Genomic DNA, 17,723 nt, shown 5'->3' on the forward strand with positions numbered 1-17,723 from the left:
CAGGTCAGCACTGATTCTCGTTTTATGTGACTTTCTCCTCTTTTTATTTAACTTCCCCCTGTAGTAATGACTTTAAGAAACCTCTGTTCGAGCCCATTTTACCGCTCCTACAAACAAACCAAACGTATTTACAAAGCACATTTGGATTTAAAGACAAGCTGACCTCCACCAGTGCCGCTTGTTTCTCGTAGAGTGCAAAATGGAGAGCACGGGAGGAAATGCCACGTGTACACACTGCGCATGCCCGACAATTTCGACGTTGATCCTTCTTGGGTGATCCTAATTTCCGGTTTGTTCACGATTACGCTCGACGAGGCCTTGCTATCCGCCGGGCACTCCGCAGTTGTGTCACTTACGACGGGGGCTTTTCGTCCCGCAGCCATGGCCTTGTGATCGAGCCAGCCTGCTAGTCAGTCACATTTCGAAGTAAAACCCAGGCCGCCGAGACGTGGACATTTGCTCATTAACCCTGTCAGTTGTTCCACATCTAGTTCACTAAAAGAAGAAGAAGAGGCTAATCGCTCACCCAAAGCTAACCGCTCCGAATCGGAACCCGGTGTCTGCTTTTAAGATGTCAACGGCGGGCTTCAACGCCCAGAACGGGACAGGACAGCCGTACGCCAACGGTAAAGTATAAAGGCGAAATGTCACACTTAACGAAAAACCATGAAGCTGCGGTTACTTGTTTGGCTGTGAACGCTTGCTAACGGTTAGCTCACTGACTCGCCTTTAAAAAAGAAAAAAAAAACGCTGTGGTAAGTTCAAGACCGTCGAGGCAACTTGCTTAAAGTTAGCGCTACTTTCTAAATAAACGCTCGTGTGTGACGTTGTCATCTGGGGTTTAACTGATACGTGGTCAAAGAAGCTCGGGTCCGAGTGTTGAACTTGGTTGGAAATGAGCCTTCTGTCATCTTGAGCGATTCACTGGCGGCCCTTTTGCTTAACAACCCCCTTTTTATTTAATGAACAACCTCGTCATGTGCGCTCAAGCTTCAAGAATATTTTTCCTGGGGCTCAATATCCTTGTCATCCCGAAAATTCGATTATTACGATTTAATTGCCGTAGCTTTCGTACTTTCGCGATTTTTTTATTTTTGCTCAACTTCTCCCTGTCAATGTGGCACATTGGACTTGATCCAGATTAACAAACTTGTAACTTTTTTTTCACGAATCTCCTGTTGGTTACTCATTTTAGTGGTGTGTGCTTCTCACAACCATTTTTAAATATTTGATTCATATTTTTCTCTCCACGTTTATTCTGCAGTTTTCTTTGTGACTTCAACCTGTGTAATAAATGCTTTTTAACCAAATGAGCCTGTGAACATGGGTTACGTTACAAAATCGTTAATGACAAAAAAGATAAAAAAAGATAAATCTTCCAAAAATGATTTCACCTCAATTTACGTACAAATTGGTATTAAATGTATTGCTGTTTAGTAGAGCTAAAGCGATCATTTTGTTGCATGAGCAGCAATAGGTGCTGCACAAGTTCGTGATACTTTCTGTCATTGAGTTTAAGAGCATTTACTTGAGATTATGAGCATTTACATGTTCTGCCTGTCACTATATGTCGCTTGCATGTAACAATGAACACAGATGCATGACTTCAAGTAAATAGTCATTTTTGTACCAAGTGCCAGCCGATTTCCATAACGAAAGATGATATCACATTTTGAGCTGCAGTAAGTACTGTTGTACCACTGCCAACTACTAGAGCAATCAGAATGATAAAAGGTGTTTACTACAGCAGTCAGAATGGTGTAAAAAAAAAAAAAAATCTTCAATATAAGGTGATTTGTGCCACATGCGTCATGCTGGAACTCAGGTATGTAATTTGAGGACGTCCTTAACAGCGTATAGCGCTGTTATTACATATATGATTGGAGTGATTACCGAACATCCTGGCTGTCACGTTTTAGAACTTGCCCGCCGAAAGTACAGTGTGTGCGCGCGTGTATCTTTCCTTCTGTTATCTGAGTGTGCGTGTTTACTTCGTCGCAAAGCTTTCCTTGTCATCTATGTGGTACCTAGTGGAAGAGTTTGCTCTCCATGGTGACCCTTTGCGACATCTAACGATGTCATTCCGACCCACGTCAGTCTTGTCAACACCAAATCATTTACAGATGTGGGACGTGAACTTGCGTCTTGCTATTAATTTACCCGCTGAGACGGGACACTCCTCCACATATGAAACATTTGCAAGGTAGCAATCAGTCACGTGACTGGATCCTACCCGCTGATTCCATTCCATTGCCGCCAATGCGCACTGATTTGCTGAATGAGTTTTTCGCCACTTCCTCCTACTCTGCGGCCATCGACAGACTAATTTGTCTTTCCTCTTCGACGCAGTCTAAATACTCAATGATGGTAAATTGCACATCGTGAAAGCCACATTGACAATGATATTGATGTCTGTCTATATCACCCACCGCTAGCTCTTGCATTCTGTAGTAATCAGCAGTAGAACATGTTTTTTTTCCCACTAAAAACACAGGTTTATGTCCAAACCAAGTAGGAAATTTGTTTTTTTAGGCCTGGCAGAATAACTTGTACATGTAACGATTCAATTCACAACAATTTAGGGGAAATAATAAAATAAATTCACATTTTTAAATGTTTTCCAGTTCTCTCAGCATCTTGTCTCCATCCCCGCAATTTTAATTTAGCAAGCTTGGGCTCTGTATTCGAAACAACTCGGGCCTATAACCGTTTTAAGGAAAGTTTACAGTGCCTTCGGAGCCTCGGTCATTCATCCTCAGGCCATTAAGGAGAGAGCTTTTCCTCATAATCTTTTTTCACAGGCGTGAGCGTCATTATGCATTGGAGGGTAACACGCAACATTTAATGAAATGTTCCACTGGAATTACTATGAACATTCTTGTAATAAATGCAAAGTGTTTTTCATATTTTCCTGTGATTCAAGACGGATAAAAATACAAAAAAATTGCATAAGCCGCATGGTGTAAAAATCTCCGCTTTTTGAGAAGCCTTATCTGCGAAAGAAAAGGCTTCTCGTTCCGTCTGTGATATTTTAATCATGATGTGAGTCAGCAAAACGTACAACAGTCACTCACACAGAGCCACTGAGAGCAGATAAAGATTAAGGGAACCAGATTACAGGTGTGCTGGCACCTCATAGCTCAATTGCTATGGTACTGCGCTCGTCATCGCCAGTCAGGTCGGTTCACTTTTAATGTTGCGCTCGCAACCAACCCACGTGTTTGTGAGTTTTTGTTTGCTCTCGCCGCTATTCGAATGCTGGTGGCAAGACCAGTAGGAAAGGTGTGTTAAACTCTAAAGTCAAAGTGAAAATCAACAAATTTGTCAAAAGTGGCGTCTCACTGCCTCAAGTGCTTGTGCGAGTGAGTCGACTCAAGTGTTGATCAAGATACGAGTCAAACGAGTACAAATTGCAAATATCTCTTCAATTAGGTTTGGTTTATTTCGACTGCCTGTTGAAGTTGACTGACTGACTTGGAACCAGAAAAAGAGAATTAAATGCTGTGCATTTAACCAACCCAGATGACTTGGCCTTCAACTATTTTCTCATATGGTTTCTCTGTGCCTCGCCCTGCCTTTTTTTTAAAACAGTATATCAGGTTGTGTGTTTGTGAGTTCAAGCTTGTGTGTGGATGTTTATGTTGAGTGGGTCGGGCGCTAAATTTTTTGTTTTTATTGTACGGCACTGAGCTGCGTTTTATGTATGAAAAGTTCTATATAAATAATAGTGGATTTAAATGAGGTTCACTCTCTTAATGCTAACAATACTAAATGCCATAGACTGGCTAACAAAACTAGCAGTGATATTTATTTATTTATTAATGATTGTGCTAGTGTTTACTGCGTGTCGTTTAAATTCATTCAGAGGCTTGTGTCGTTGAATATGCATTCACATGTTCAGTGGTTTTTGAAGCATTTTTGTACACTTGTTGACTGCTCAATTCTCAACCTGGTGGCTGAAATGCTCCCTTACTGGTGACCTGAATGGGCTAGCAAGGTGCCCAGTTTCAGGCTTATTAATTGTGCTTGCCATTTTTTTTAGTCTTCTCAGGTCCGCTTGGTGTAGTTGATCAGATCTATCATTAAGGGTACCCACATTTTGCTCACTCTGGTCAGATGACTATCACCGGAAAACGTAGTTAAATGACACACGCTTGTCTTAAATCTTGGACGTTTTAACTTTCCTTAGTGTATTGTTACAGGTTTACATTGTTTATAACCTTGTTAAACGGTTTGCAGGTCCTTCACAGAATCCAGTTGGTGTCCAGCAGCTCCCAGCGGTCAATTACGGCATGGCACACCAACCCGGCTACAATCCATTGCAGAGCAAGGCTCCAGCCCCCCCTGGCCCTGGACTCTATCCCTCCGGGCCATACCAGCACATCCCCCCAATTAGCTCCTACCAACCAGGCCCGCCGCCCACGTCCTATGCAGCCCCGCCCGGCCAGCCTCACCTCATAAGACCCTCTCTGAGCGGCCCCGTGTCCCGCACCCCTCCTCAGTCTGCCAGTCCCGGTCCCCGGCTGCCCCCCGCACAGGGCACCCCACCTCCACCCGCTGCATCTTTTAGCGGCTATTACCCGAACACCCAACATCAACAGCAGCCCCTCATGGCTCCAGGGTGGCAGTACAATTCGGCTCTTCCACCTACCGGACCCTCCACGGCTATTAACGCGCCACCCCGGGGCCCGGCGACCAACCACGTGAGCCCCCCCACGCCTTACAGCTCGGCACCTTCTCCTTCGATGTCCCCTAACGCCATGCAGTCCCCCAACCCCCAACAAGGATATGTTCAGCCAGGTAAGAACATCAAAAGCCACTTTACTATCAGTCGAGGAAATAATCCAAATGGGGAAAAAAATATCTGGAATATACCAACGGGGCCCTCTTGTGACCAAATCAATCAAAAAATTGATGCAATAAAAATCAGATCAGTGAACTTAAGTCATTACACCCCATTTTAAAGAGTGTCCTTTTTTTTTTTTTTTTTTTTTTTTTTTTTTTAATAAATACCACTTAAATAGCTTTATTTTCACATGCATTAGCAACTTTAAATAGAAGTGACTGTCGTCAGATAAAGTATCTACAGGCTTGATATGTTGGAAGGAGGACCTTGCCCTCAGCTCTTGCCTTGAACAAGCACACTCACACACTCGGGTCACTCCATATCGGTTCGAAGTTCAACGCCGCAGAGTGACACAAACAGTTGTCCTGATTTCTGATCACGTGATCACATTATTTTCATCTGACTGGTATCTGATGAAAAAGTTGTTCTTACTTTTGGTCAGGTCACAAAGTAATGAAATAATCCTGGGATTGCAAGGTACTCATAGGATTCCATTACACCATATAATTTTGGGGATTTAAATTTTTTAATTTTTTTATTCAGGGCCGGGATTTTTATAAGAGAGATACTGAATTGAGCAACGCTTTTTCACGCAGTTTGTGTATGACAAGACGACATGGTGCATTTAAATTATTAGGATGATTCATTTGAGAGCAAGAGTTCATACGTATTCAAGAAGTTATTCCTTGGTCGACTAATAAACGTGTTGCCTATAAGATCTCCTCTAATTCCACTAGCCGCTGCTCCTCCGCCGATGAATCCTGCAGCTTCACACCAATACCACCCAAGCAGAGCTCCTTATGGGACCCCTCCCGTGGGGCCGCCCCCCACCATGAAACCTGCGGCGCCCCCCCTAGCCAACGCCACTTCTGCGCCCCCAAGGGCAGATGGTAAGACAGTCTCATGGTGGCATTATCTCATTTTTATGGAGCAGGAATTTCCATCATGTGACTCTTTTCTTTTTTCCCGTCCCGACACGCCAGCTCAGTGTGGGGCCGGCAGCGCTCTGCCCCTCACTGAGCCCGACGGCCAGGAGGCTGATGTTGAATGTCCAGGTGTGGTTAAATCTGTCGGGAGTCATTTAGATATCTTGTCTTTTTTTTTTATATTACTTATCTGAAGTCTGTGACATTACACATGTAGTACGAGCCGAACAACAATTATTTGCATTCACAAACCTACACTGTGCATACAAAGTTGGGAAAATCGTTTTTTTTTAGGGGGGGGATTTCAGGATAAATTGAAAATGCATTACAATCTTGACAGGTGAACCTTGTCTGATCATCTATTTTCGTTAACGCAATATATCGATGTTAATTTAACAAAGCCTACCATTGCTTGATAGAATGCTTGATAGATTTTATTGTAATGCCTTCTCAAGTGCTCAGTGTGCTTTCAATCACCCCATTGAACAAAATGTAACAAAATACTAGCATACTGCTATGGGCTCAACTAGCTAACCAACGGTTGAACTCCACACTCTTGATTTGCTGATTTACTTGTCCAGGAGGATATTTTGGCATAGTGCGTCACTCGGGTTTGTTTTCTCTTTTGGGGTTATTCTGTGGCGTAAGATCCTCAAAACCAATGACCGCACTGAAATCTTGGAAGGAATAAAAATATTAATCAAGTGAACTTTTCAAGGCCTGAGGCTGCCAAAGTAAAAATTTTCCCATTGCAATGCACAAGTCACATGGCTTAAAAACTGAATCCAGCCCCGCCGGCCACCTCTTGTGGAGAAAAATTGGGCTTGTCAATGCTCTCTTTTGACACTACATTAAGTCTATCCGCTGAAAAATTGTCCTGTGTCCGTTTCCTTGGCGTCTTGTTCCATCTCATCACTGCTGGGTGACGTTTCAGCTTACACACAAGTTCAAATGTCATCTCTGTCCCTTTCAAAACAGGAATGGTGGGTGGTGTCGGCATCAATCATGTGGACAACAAACTGGGTAAGTCTGTTTGTTGTCTTGTAGGAAAAGACGAGCATGTCTCATGTTGTTTTTTTTTTCCTCTTTTCCCCCTCCCCAGCCGGTCCGCCCCAGCATGGCCCGCCAGGTCGCCACTTGGGCCACTACCCTGCCCTTCCGCCGGGGTACCAGCACCCTGCGCCTCCCCACGGCGGCCCTACAACCACGCACCCGGCAATTGAGAGCGCCACGCAGCCTTACATTCAAGCGCCGCGGCCGTACCAGCAGGTGAGAGGCCATGACCACATGCTCATTTACCGCTCCTTTGTTTCTGAGGTGCCTCAGTGTTTTTGTGTCAGTGTGTGTCTTAGTGTTGCGTGTGTGTTTGTGGGCGTGGCGGTCAGTGTTTCTGTTTCAGTGCGTGTCCACGTGCATCTGAGTGAAAGAGTGCGTGTACATGTCATTCTTTCTGCGTCAGTGTACGTCTGCGTGTGCGAGTGTTTCATTGTATGTTTCAGTTTTAGTCAGTGTGTGTTTGATTTTGTGTATGTCTGTCCTAGTGTGGGTATGTTTGTGTGTTTGTGCAACAGCACACTGTCATGCATTTGCTTTGCACTTAGTGTGAGCAAGAATAAACACAAATTTTCAAGTTGACGATTGCCTGAGTGTGTGTTTGTGGAACAACATGCTCTGCCACTTGTCATGCACTTGCTTTGCATGAGTAAACCTTTTCCCAAATACAGGAGTACAAACATTGCATTCACTTTGTGAAACGTCATTTTACAAGCCAAAATGACACAATCAGCAAATTAATGGTGTCATTGTTCCTGGCAGACACTCAGCGGGCCCGGCCCGGCGCAGCTCAGCCCGTCCCTGGCAGCCATGAGTCTGCAGTCCAGCACCCCCGAGAGCTTGCGGGTGGTCAACCTGCTCCAGGAGCGCAACCTTCTGCCCCCGGGCCCGGTTCCTGCCCCCACCCCATGCCTGCCCCAAGACCTGCAGAAGATCAACTGCAACCCTGAGTAAGGACACTTGCACGCGCTTCAGTTCAATTGGGTATACCTCCACAAGCTGGTGTTAAGTAATACAAGCACCCTATCTCAAATTATGAAGTTTTTTTTATGGATATACTGCCAAATTGTTGTATCAGGTGCAGATCAGCCTGTCAAACAGAGAGATTGCTCAGCGACGTGGCATCCCGCAATCAAATCTTTTGATGGCATCAGGATGGTGTGATGTATGACGTCTGTGACTCTGTTGTTTGTGTGTGTCACCAGGGTCTTTCGCTGCACGTTGACCAGTATCCCTCAGACGCAGTCTTTGCTCAATAAAGCCAAAATGCCGCTGGGCCTCCTGCTGCACCCCTTCAAAGACCTCTCGGTGAGCGACGAACCCTGGAGGTGGTCTTTTTTTTTTGTTAAATGATCGGCTTGACAGTGCGGCACTGCTTTTAGGGGCCACTTTGTGAGTGTCAATGTCGGATAGTTCACTTCACGAGAACCCCGGTTGTCGTACCGTGGTTGGCGTAGACGTAGCTTCGAGTGGCCTTGGTGGGAAAAAAAAGTTTTGCTTTGGAATTAAAATCTAATATATAATGACCTACAAACAATTAACGTTATGATAAGCTTCTCAGAACGCATTGTTTGCGTATCTTGGTGACTTATCTTAGAAAACAGACAAGATATGTCAGATAGTGCATGGCAGCTGCTCATTCTCCTTGAAAGGCGAATAATCGTTTTGTGAAGTGGGCCCGAGGCAGTTCTTCCCCCAACCTTTATTGAGCCGAGACACATAGTTCACATCAAAAGAAATCTCACGGCACACCACTTAGCAAAGCGATTCACAAAAACTGGCTAGACAGGCTCATTATGTGCCATCTCATGGAAAAGGTAAATGTTACTGTACTTGGTTGGAACAAATTAAACCATTTTTTTTTTAATTCGAAAATAGATCTATTTTTTTCTCAATATAATTTACATTGGATAATGTAGCGCAGCGCTCCTGTTGATCTCTCACAGCACACTGGTTGCTGGTTATTAGTAAATTCAACTTAAATATGACATACTATAATTCTGTAGGTGTGTAGGTAGTATAAATACTGTGGTTGGAAAACATTGGCAGATCATTTTGCTTAGTAGAAGTCGAAGTCATTACCAGTGCAGTGAAACAGAATTTGTTATGTGACCGATTGGCTTGTTTGATGCAATTTGTTGATCTCCCGGAAGCATTTATTTGTCACCAAACAAGCGAGCTGCCGTCATGTTGATTCTGCTTCACTTCATGCACAGAATAGTTCCGCTAAGCCGCAGAGGAAATGTTCCAAATAATTCCCTTCATGCGATTTGACCACGTTTGCCCCCCTCGGGCTTCTTGTATGTTTTTTTTTTCTCCTACTCACAGCAACTTCCCGTGGTGACGTCCAGCACCATTGTCAGGTGTCGCTCCTGCCGAACTTATATCAACCCGTTTGTGTCCTTCCTGGACCAGAGGAGGTGGAAGTGCAACCTGTGCTATCGGGTCAATGATGGTAAGAAGCACGCCATCAGAACACGATTACTTGCAGTGTGCAAATGCTGGATGACAAACATTCCAGCGACTCATCTCAATAACTATTTAAAGAGCAGCTCAAGCGCATCAACTAGATCACATTATGCAAAATGTTCTAAACTTGGTGCTTTTCCGTTTATTGCGGGAATGTGTTAGACACGCTTGCGATAAGTGAGTGTGGCGAAGGGACATAAACCATTAAAAAAAGTGTCATGGTCCCCTCCCACATGCTTTATTTTGAGTTTTATTATTGCAATTTTTGATAAAAGTTTTTAGAGTCAAGTTAAATTAGATTTATAGCCTGCTACTCTGATTATGACCTTGGTTGCATGTGTGAAGTTCCAGAGGAGTTCATGTATAATCCAGTCAGTCGATCCTACGGAGAACCACAAAAGCGACCCGAAGTGCAGAACGCCACCATCGAGTTCATCGCTCCTTCGGAATACATGGTAGGCGTCTATTGTTGGTTCAAGTTGTAATAAAAATAAAAATTAATAACCCAAAGTGATTCAACCCCCTCCTTACGCCCACCGTCAGCTGAGGCCGCCGCAGCCAGCCGTGTACCTGTTTGTCCTAGACGTGTCCCACAACGCGGTGGAGACTGGCTACCTGAAGGTCTTCTGTCAGTCGGTGCTGGAAAACATCAACGCGTATGTGAAGGCCGCCGCCGTTTCTTCCAATTCACCTCATGTCTGACAGCCTGATACTGACAGCCCGCTTGTTTGTGTGCGCCAAAGCCTCCCTGGAGACTCGCGGACAAAAATTGGCTTCATCACCTTCGACAGCACCATCCACTTCTACAACCTCCAGGAGGGACTCTCCCAGCCTCAGATGCTCATCGTGTCGGACATCGAAGGTAACACGCTTCACTGGGTACACCGCACGGTTCCATAGTCACTCTTTGGCCTCTTTTGCGGATTCTTTTTTGGCACGTGTCCTCTGTTACCAGCTGAAAAACCTATTTGGCGAATTAAGTACTTGGGTGCCTTGAGACCTGATTGAATTACAAGTTATATATTTGAATCAAGCAAATGGCATTGGGCTTAGTAAAGTCTGTTTAGCATAATGCTAACACCATAGTCAGTCTTTTCCACCTGTTGAGGCACTCAAAGGACTTCACACTGATTCACATTCACCGACTGATGGCGCAGCATCGGGGATCGAACCCACAACCTCTGAATTGGGCGCGATATGGATGACACGTTGTGCTTGTGTACCCCACAGATATCTTTTTGCCCACACCAGACAGCCTTCTAGTCAACCTCAACGAGCGCAAAGAGGTAAGAAATGTGCTAACATCAGGAAACGCCTTTTCCAAAATGCATCCTCACACATTGCATAATGCTTACATACAGCCGTCAAAGGGCTTAAAAATGATTGACTAGTGGCTTTGCAACAGCCAACATGGTTGATAGCTGCTAAATGACAACTCCTTAAGGGTAGACCAGGTCAATTGGGGCATTTGCTTGAATAAATGCTGCTTCCTGTAAGCAAACACTGCAAAATGGGTAGTTCTTATTTTACATATGTCTTGTATATAAAGAAAATGCTAATTAATTTAATTTACAGAATAAAAGCAAGCCTAACAAAGGTCTTTGGAGGGCAATATCATTTATTTTCAGATACTAATTGATTTCCTTTTTTTACATGCGATTCAAATTTCATATTTTCTCACACACTTTGTCCTACCTCCTGTGATACAAACGTTTTTATCACGAAGATTCATAGTGTTTGAATGTTAGTTTCTTGCGCTTCTGACTTCCCGCATGTTGGCATTTCTGTTTTACAATCCGAGATTCACCGCCTAATCTTGCTTTTCCTTTCAAAAGCCATTCCGTTGTTAAATCCAAAGAAATGCAATTATGCCATCTACAGGCAGCTGATTGTCATTACAGTAGTTTACCAATTTCAAAGACAAAGTGGATAAAATTGTTTAGAAATACCAATTATACTTAACCAGGAATCGGTCCATTCATGGGATCAAACACCTGATGTGAATTTAGCTTCTTGTTTGAGAAAGTACTGAAAGATGGAACAGTTGGGACTCACACATTTCAAAGCTTTTACGGGCCTAAAGCGACGTTGATGTGTCTTGCAGCTGGTGCAGGATCTCCTGAAGAGCTTGCCTGTGTTATTTGAGAAGACCATGGAGACTCAGTCGGCGTTGGGCTCGGCCCTACAAGCCGCCTTCAAGTTGCTGTCGCCCACCGGCGGCCGCTTGTCCGTCTTCCAGACTCAGTTGCCCAATCTGGGCGTCGGGGCGCTCCAGTCCAGGGAGGACCCAAACCAAAGAGCGTCTGCCAAGGTGCCTGATTGACATTGGCTTGAGATCAGAATTGGCATGACAACTGCAACCTCACAGACCTTCTCTTGTTTGTTTCTTTCAGGACATCCAGCACTTGTCCCCGGCGACAGACTTCTACAAGAAGCTGGCGCTGGACTGCTCAGGCCAACAGGTGGCCGTTGACCTGTTCCTGCTCAGCTCTCGGTACTGTGACTTGGCATCTCTCGGTGAGTCTGCATTTTAATTTATTTAAAGGGCCAACTTTTGTAGTCAAGGGTTACATTAGATTTTTTTTTAAACAAAGTAATTAAAATATGTATGTCAAATGTATAATAGTTTCTTTTAATGATAATATAATTCATTACATTTTCTTTAAGGCTGCATATCGCGCTACTCTGCCGGGAGCATCTACTACTTCCCGTCCTACCACCACCAGCATAACCCCGCCCAGGTAGAGCGCTTCCAGAAGGACCTGAAGCGATACCTGACGAGGAAGATCGGCTTTGAGGCTGTCATGAGGATACGCTGCACCAAAGGTATGCCGAATGCAAGCCAACGACGCGTGCGCACCGTCTTGACAACACCTTGTCATCAGTTCTTAGGAACAAACAATAAAGTAATCCTTAATGTGTTGCCTGACTAGTTCTTACTGGATTGTCTTTATTGTTAATATGCAATAACGGTACACGTGCAACAACGGTACACATAACTGCTTGTTTAATTTCACATGTGATGGGTGGACTAGACTCAACCGTTTGTATGCAAGTCATAAAGGTGGAAAAATGTACCATTTTTGTCTAATTATCAGACAAAAATGGTAAAAAAAAAATGGACTCTAATAGGAAGCGTATGACCTCCCTGGGCATTACTTTTGGTTGTATTTTCCTGCAGGTCTGTCCATTCACACGTTCCACGGCAACTTCTTTGTGCGCTCCACCGACCTGCTGTCGCTGCCCAACGTCAACCCGGACGCCGGCTTTGCCGTGCAAATGTCCATTGAGGAGAACCTGGACGACATGCAGGTGGTCTCCTTCCAGGCTGCCCTACTCTACACCTCCAGCAAAGGTACGTGTGCAAGCACACTCACACTCACACTCGCACAATCACACACACACACACACGCACGGCCTAACTTGGCTTCACCACATGTGCCAATAATTAATGGAGAGCATCGTAAGTGAAATTGGCTCATTTGTAGCACAGTGGGTGAGAAACTGCGGTTATAATGTGTTTCTGCTTTTAACAGGAGAGCGGCGGATCCGCGTGCACACCTTGTGCCTCCCGGTGGTCCACTCGCTGTCGGATATCTTTGCCGGTGCCGACGTTCAAGCCATGGCCGGCCTGCTGGCGTGCATGGGTGAGGATCGAGCATCTGTCAGGACTGTTGCAACATTTTTGCTGGCTCTTGGTTCAAAATCTTAGTCATTCTTTTTTTTTTCTCTCTGTTTGTTTTTTGTTTTTGGAGGGTAGAAAATGGGTCCTTCCATGAGATTTCAAGGTGGTTGTATCTGCCAAAGCAACAAGTGGTGCTTTAGGTTTTTTTGTTGGATAGTTTTTTTTGTGTGTACCAACCATTCTAGCATATGAGAAGAAACTTACTTGGATTTCAAATGGCAACAAATGTGCCATATACAGGGCACTGAAATCTGTATTGCTTCAGCTCAATTGGAAAATAATTTTTTGACAGAAATTTACACCAAGGGTTAGTCACATGCCATTGGCTGCCCCTCAGGTTCGAGGGCAGCTTTTGTGACAACTCAACCTGCTGTGAGTCAGACTCATTAACTTTAACTGTAGCTGATGGCACAATGCCGGGGAGGGATGTCATTAGTCACCACACTACTTGCAGTCCCGGTTTTCCAAAACCATCACCCAACATCCACTGCACAGCATACTAATAATGAAACAACCAAAACAAGAAACAAAGAAATACAATTAACACAAAACATGTGTTAGGCATAAAGATAGTTGATCTCGGAAGCTTTTATTGAAGTGGATGCCAATTGTGTGGTGCTTTGTGTCACTGTGCTCTAGAACAGTTTGGGCAATGTTGCAATTGCCACAAAGTGTGATCACTGCAATCAAAATAAATTTATTTAAAAGAAGATATTGCGCCTCCAGAGCCATGGCTCTTTTGAGAATTGCTCATTTGTTGTTTTGCTGACATGTATAAAGGCGTCATCTCCTTTCAGCCGTGGACCGCTCTGTGACGGCCAGCCTGAGCGATGCCAGGGACGCCATGACCAACGCCGCCATCGACTCCCTGTCGTCGTACCGACAGTCGGTGCTGACCATCCAGCAACCCGGCCTGCTCGCACCGGCCTGCCTCAGACTTTTCCCGCTGTACATCCTCGCACTGCTCAAGCAGGTCTGCTGCCATCACAACACTCACTTGCTGTTTTTCAATCATCTCAGCCATGTCAATGTGAATCTTCCTAAGGGTGGACATTTTTTACCCAATTGCAATAGTTGCACTTAGAACAAGTCAGTAGTATTTATTTCTCGATGTACCTATTGAATTTATCATGGCCACTTTGGACCAATTGAAAATTGGGGGGTAAAAAGCCTCAACCAGTGATGTAGATAATAGCCCATTTAATAACATGGAGACCTGTGGCTATTAGTCCGAAGTGGCTCATGTAGGTTTCTATGGCTGCATTTTGCTTTTGCTGCTTTTAATCGGATGTGTTTTGTAGTCCAGTATGTAGAAAACTGATGTTACTAAAACACACGTAAAGAGTAAAAACAATAACATAACAGCTTAAAAATGTCAAACTATGTCTCTCCGTGGCCACAAACAAGCTGAAAAGGTCCTAAAACATAACAAGAGCAGCAGTTTCAAGCCTATAGCATCGGTCTCAAATGTTTATCCACCTCCGTATATTTGTTCACGCCTTCTAGAAAGCATTCAGGACGGGAACCAGCACCAGACTGGACGACCGCGTGGCCTCCATGTGTCAGCTCAAGTACCAGCCGCTGGCCTACGCCATGCTGATGATCCACCCCGCGTTGTACCGCGTCGACGATCTGACCGATGAGGTGAGAACGTACAAGATTACAACCACATACGACACCATGTAAAATGTCGCTGGATGAAATCCATTTGTTCCCCGGCGGTGTAGTCCGGCTGTAAATAATAGCTGTGTTGCGTTCCTTCCTTCCCAGGGCGCCTTGAACGTCAACGAGCAGACCATCCCTCAACCGAGAGTGCTGCAGCTCTCCGTGGAAAAGCTGAGCAGAGAGGGAGCCTTCCTCATGGATGCTGGAACGGTGCGCATTGACATGTTCACACAAAAAAAAGTCACAATTAAATTCATATTGACCGAGAAAAGCCGACAGAAAACATGAATTAAGGTCACATTAATATATTGTATTTTAAATTTGTCCCATATTATTGGGTTGACTCATTTATGACCATGTAAATATTTCCACATGCGCGTTGCCAAATTTGCCGTACAAATAGCAATGAGAATCCTAAATGAAAGTCTCATGAGTAAAGCCAAATAGGACAGATCCTATTTGCAACCAACAAAAGGTCCGTCACAAAAATAGCCAAAAGAAACATTTAAATACAGACAACGAATGGTTATATGCAAAAAAAATATTTCAGTCACGTAAATATATTTTAACTATTATTATTTATTTATACTATCAACTATTATTTTAAACACCCAATGAAGGCTGCTGGAAAAATAACTTCAAATTTGTCATTTATTTTTAAATATACAACTGCTACCATTCTAATTATTTTGAACACTTGATGAAATGCTGCCGTAAAAGCTTCCAATATAAACAATAAATGTGTCATGTCATTATAGCCTGTCTTAGTTTACTGTTTCAATAGCCAGTAGGAAAAGAAGTATTAATTCATTTAAATATAGTTTGTCATTTTAAACACATAACGAAAGCTTCCACAAAATATCTCTCAAACTGAAACAAATTTGTCATGTAAATATAGAGCCAGCAAATAAGAATACATTAAAGATAGTCAAAATAGCCTCATGGGTAAAATAAAAACAAATTTAAACAGAAACACAAAGTCTGGTATAAAAAAAAAAATGCATATTAAAATAAATATGACCGGTGTGATTTTAAACACCAACCGAAAATGAATTACAGTCATGTGAAAATAGCTAATTGTCTTCTCATTTTAAACACACCATGAAGGATGCTGGGATAATTAGACAAGAAGGGGAAATTCTTTTCATCTCTGACACATTTTGTCTCCTTATTTTGAATGTGTACCTGGGAAAAAAAGGGGGGGGGGGGCATTGGCGCAAGTGTAATTTTAGTTCAACATGTTACCATCTCCGTCCAGATCATGTACTTGTGGATCGGACGCAACTGCAACCCCAACTTCCTCACTCAAGTCCTGGGTGTCCCCAGCTACGCCGCCGTGCCTGAAAACCTGGTAAGATTTAATTTAATTTTTTTTTCTTCCAATCTGTGACCCGAATGCTAACATTGCTATTGCTAACAACGCTGCGCTAGTATATACTACCAGAGCTGGACACTGCCGAGTCGCAGAGGATCAGAGCATTTGTGGGCTGGCTGAGGGACCAGCGGCCCTTTTTCCCCTCGCTGCACATCATCAGGTGGGTAGGAAATTTATAATTTGGTTTTCGCACTGTACCTTTTATTAAATCTCTGACCTGAAGAGCAAAAATGGGCCCCTATCCTCTAAGTGTAGTACTGTGGAAGCCTGCATACTCATGGTTTGACATTGGTGAATTTTCATAGTTTTTGTCACCTTCTTGGGGCCAACCAACTAGGATTAAATGAGGGGCGGAACGTCATTCCGCCTGGCCATAGCCGTGTCTATTGAAAGCAAGAGTTTTTAACCATTTGTCATCCTTGTTTGTCTTCTATTCATGTGGTTATAGCAGAATTTTATTTTTCAAAACCTATTCAGCGCAACCTTATGTTGACCAGTCGTCTGTTACCAAAAAGTGTTCCTGGCTTCTCTGCATTATCTTGAGAAGTTTACCACCATGCTTTGTCCGGCGTCAACTGCCTTACTGACGGACCTCTACCCATCAAACTTCCCGTTGTCATCTTGCTTATTTGCCTTTTGTGTTTTCCCTTTTGTCGCAGGGACGAGAGCCAGATGAAAGTGGCGTTGATGCAGAACATGATCGAGGACCGCACGGAGTCTGCGCTATCCTACTATGAGTTCCTGCTCCACCTGCAGCAGCAGATCTCCAAATGATCTGTTTGTGTTGAAAGAGCGGAAGTGCGTGAAGGACACTTTCAATTTAGCCTCAGAGGTGGTAAAAAAAAATATATATATATATATATATATATATATATATATTACTGTATGTATGTAAAAGATGGAAAGAATCAGTGTTTATTCTCATAGAACAATAATGTCCAAAGTTGAGGTATGGCTCAGATGTGAGCTGGTTGATGGCAAAAGCACAGACCCCTTTCCTCGAATATATCATATGTATGCAAGTTTGTTTGTGCGTGCGTGCGTGCTAACCAAGGTGTCTGACTGTTATCGGAAGTATTTTCAACAGCCATCGCTTGTTTTTGTTTTTGGACGATTTCCGTCTTTCTATGGTCACGCCGAACAAATGTCAGAAAAAGGAAAGAAAGCATCAGGCGCCCACATGAATGTTGTCACAATCACTTTTTTTGTTCTCCTTTTTTTTTTTTTTTTTGCTCCCTGTCCTCTGTTTAATTTATGAGCCTCCCAATGTGATTAAAATTCAATGATTGCCTTGAACGGGAACTCTACTTTTACTACCAAGCCTCCTGTTGAAACACAGACTATATATAAAATATTTTAATATAATAGAGTACAGGATTTCTTTTTGTTAACATGAGACACAACCGAAAAAGCCATTGTGATATTTTAATCATGCTTATTGATACTTGTTTATTGAAAATACTGCATAATTTCAATGGTGGAGAGATGCTAATAACATTTTAGTATGACCGTCTAGGTGAACTGTCAATGAAATAAAATGTTTGGGACTTTTTAAATGTTGTGTTTTTTTGGGAAGTCGTGTTAACAGTCTGAAAAACGTGGACCAAATTAGTCACTTTTTCCCCCCACAGAGTCATTTGGTCATTTCCATCCATCCATTATCTGAGCCGCTTCTTCTCGCTAGGGTCACGGGGGTGCTGGAGC

At 43.5% G+C, this 17,723-nt stretch overlaps 1 protein-coding gene across 2 annotated transcripts; it reads left to right on the forward strand.

Annotated features, from left to right (window-relative positions):
* Positions 1 to 177: 177 nt before the first annotated feature.
* sec24a (SEC24 homolog A, COPII coat complex component) lies at positions 178 to 17,575 on the forward strand. 2 transcript variants are annotated; one of them, XM_088280105.1, is made up of 24 exons: positions 178 to 626; positions 4,240 to 4,800; positions 5,584 to 5,736; positions 5,830 to 5,901; positions 6,751 to 6,795; positions 6,875 to 7,041; positions 7,588 to 7,775; positions 8,031 to 8,133; positions 9,154 to 9,280; positions 9,640 to 9,749; positions 9,838 to 9,950; positions 10,038 to 10,156; positions 10,525 to 10,580; positions 11,399 to 11,605; positions 11,688 to 11,811; positions 11,962 to 12,120; positions 12,476 to 12,649; positions 12,831 to 12,941; positions 13,777 to 13,952; positions 14,486 to 14,623; positions 14,750 to 14,854; positions 15,903 to 15,995; positions 16,076 to 16,179; positions 16,679 to 17,575. In XM_088280105.1, the coding sequence occupies exons 1-24, from the start codon at positions 572 to 574 to the stop codon at positions 16,791 to 16,793; spliced, it is 3,375 nt and encodes a 1,124-aa protein (XP_088136231.1). In that variant the 5' UTR covers positions 178 to 571; the 3' UTR covers positions 16,794 to 17,575. The 2 variants fall into 2 exon arrangements, with proteins under 2 accessions (XP_088136231.1, XP_088136232.1); XM_088280106.1 differs by lacking the exon at positions 5,830 to 5,901 and having other exon boundaries at positions 179 to 626.
* Positions 17,576 to 17,723: the final 148 nt, after the last annotated feature.

Source organism: Idiotropiscis lumnitzeri, chromosome 17, assembly GCF_059441095.1.
Source record: "Idiotropiscis lumnitzeri isolate Australia: NSW breed Sydney's pygmy pipehorse chromosome 17, RoL_Ilum_1.0, whole genome shotgun sequence".
NCBI classification, from domain to species: domain Eukaryota; kingdom Metazoa; phylum Chordata; class Actinopteri; order Syngnathiformes; family Syngnathidae; genus Idiotropiscis; species Idiotropiscis lumnitzeri.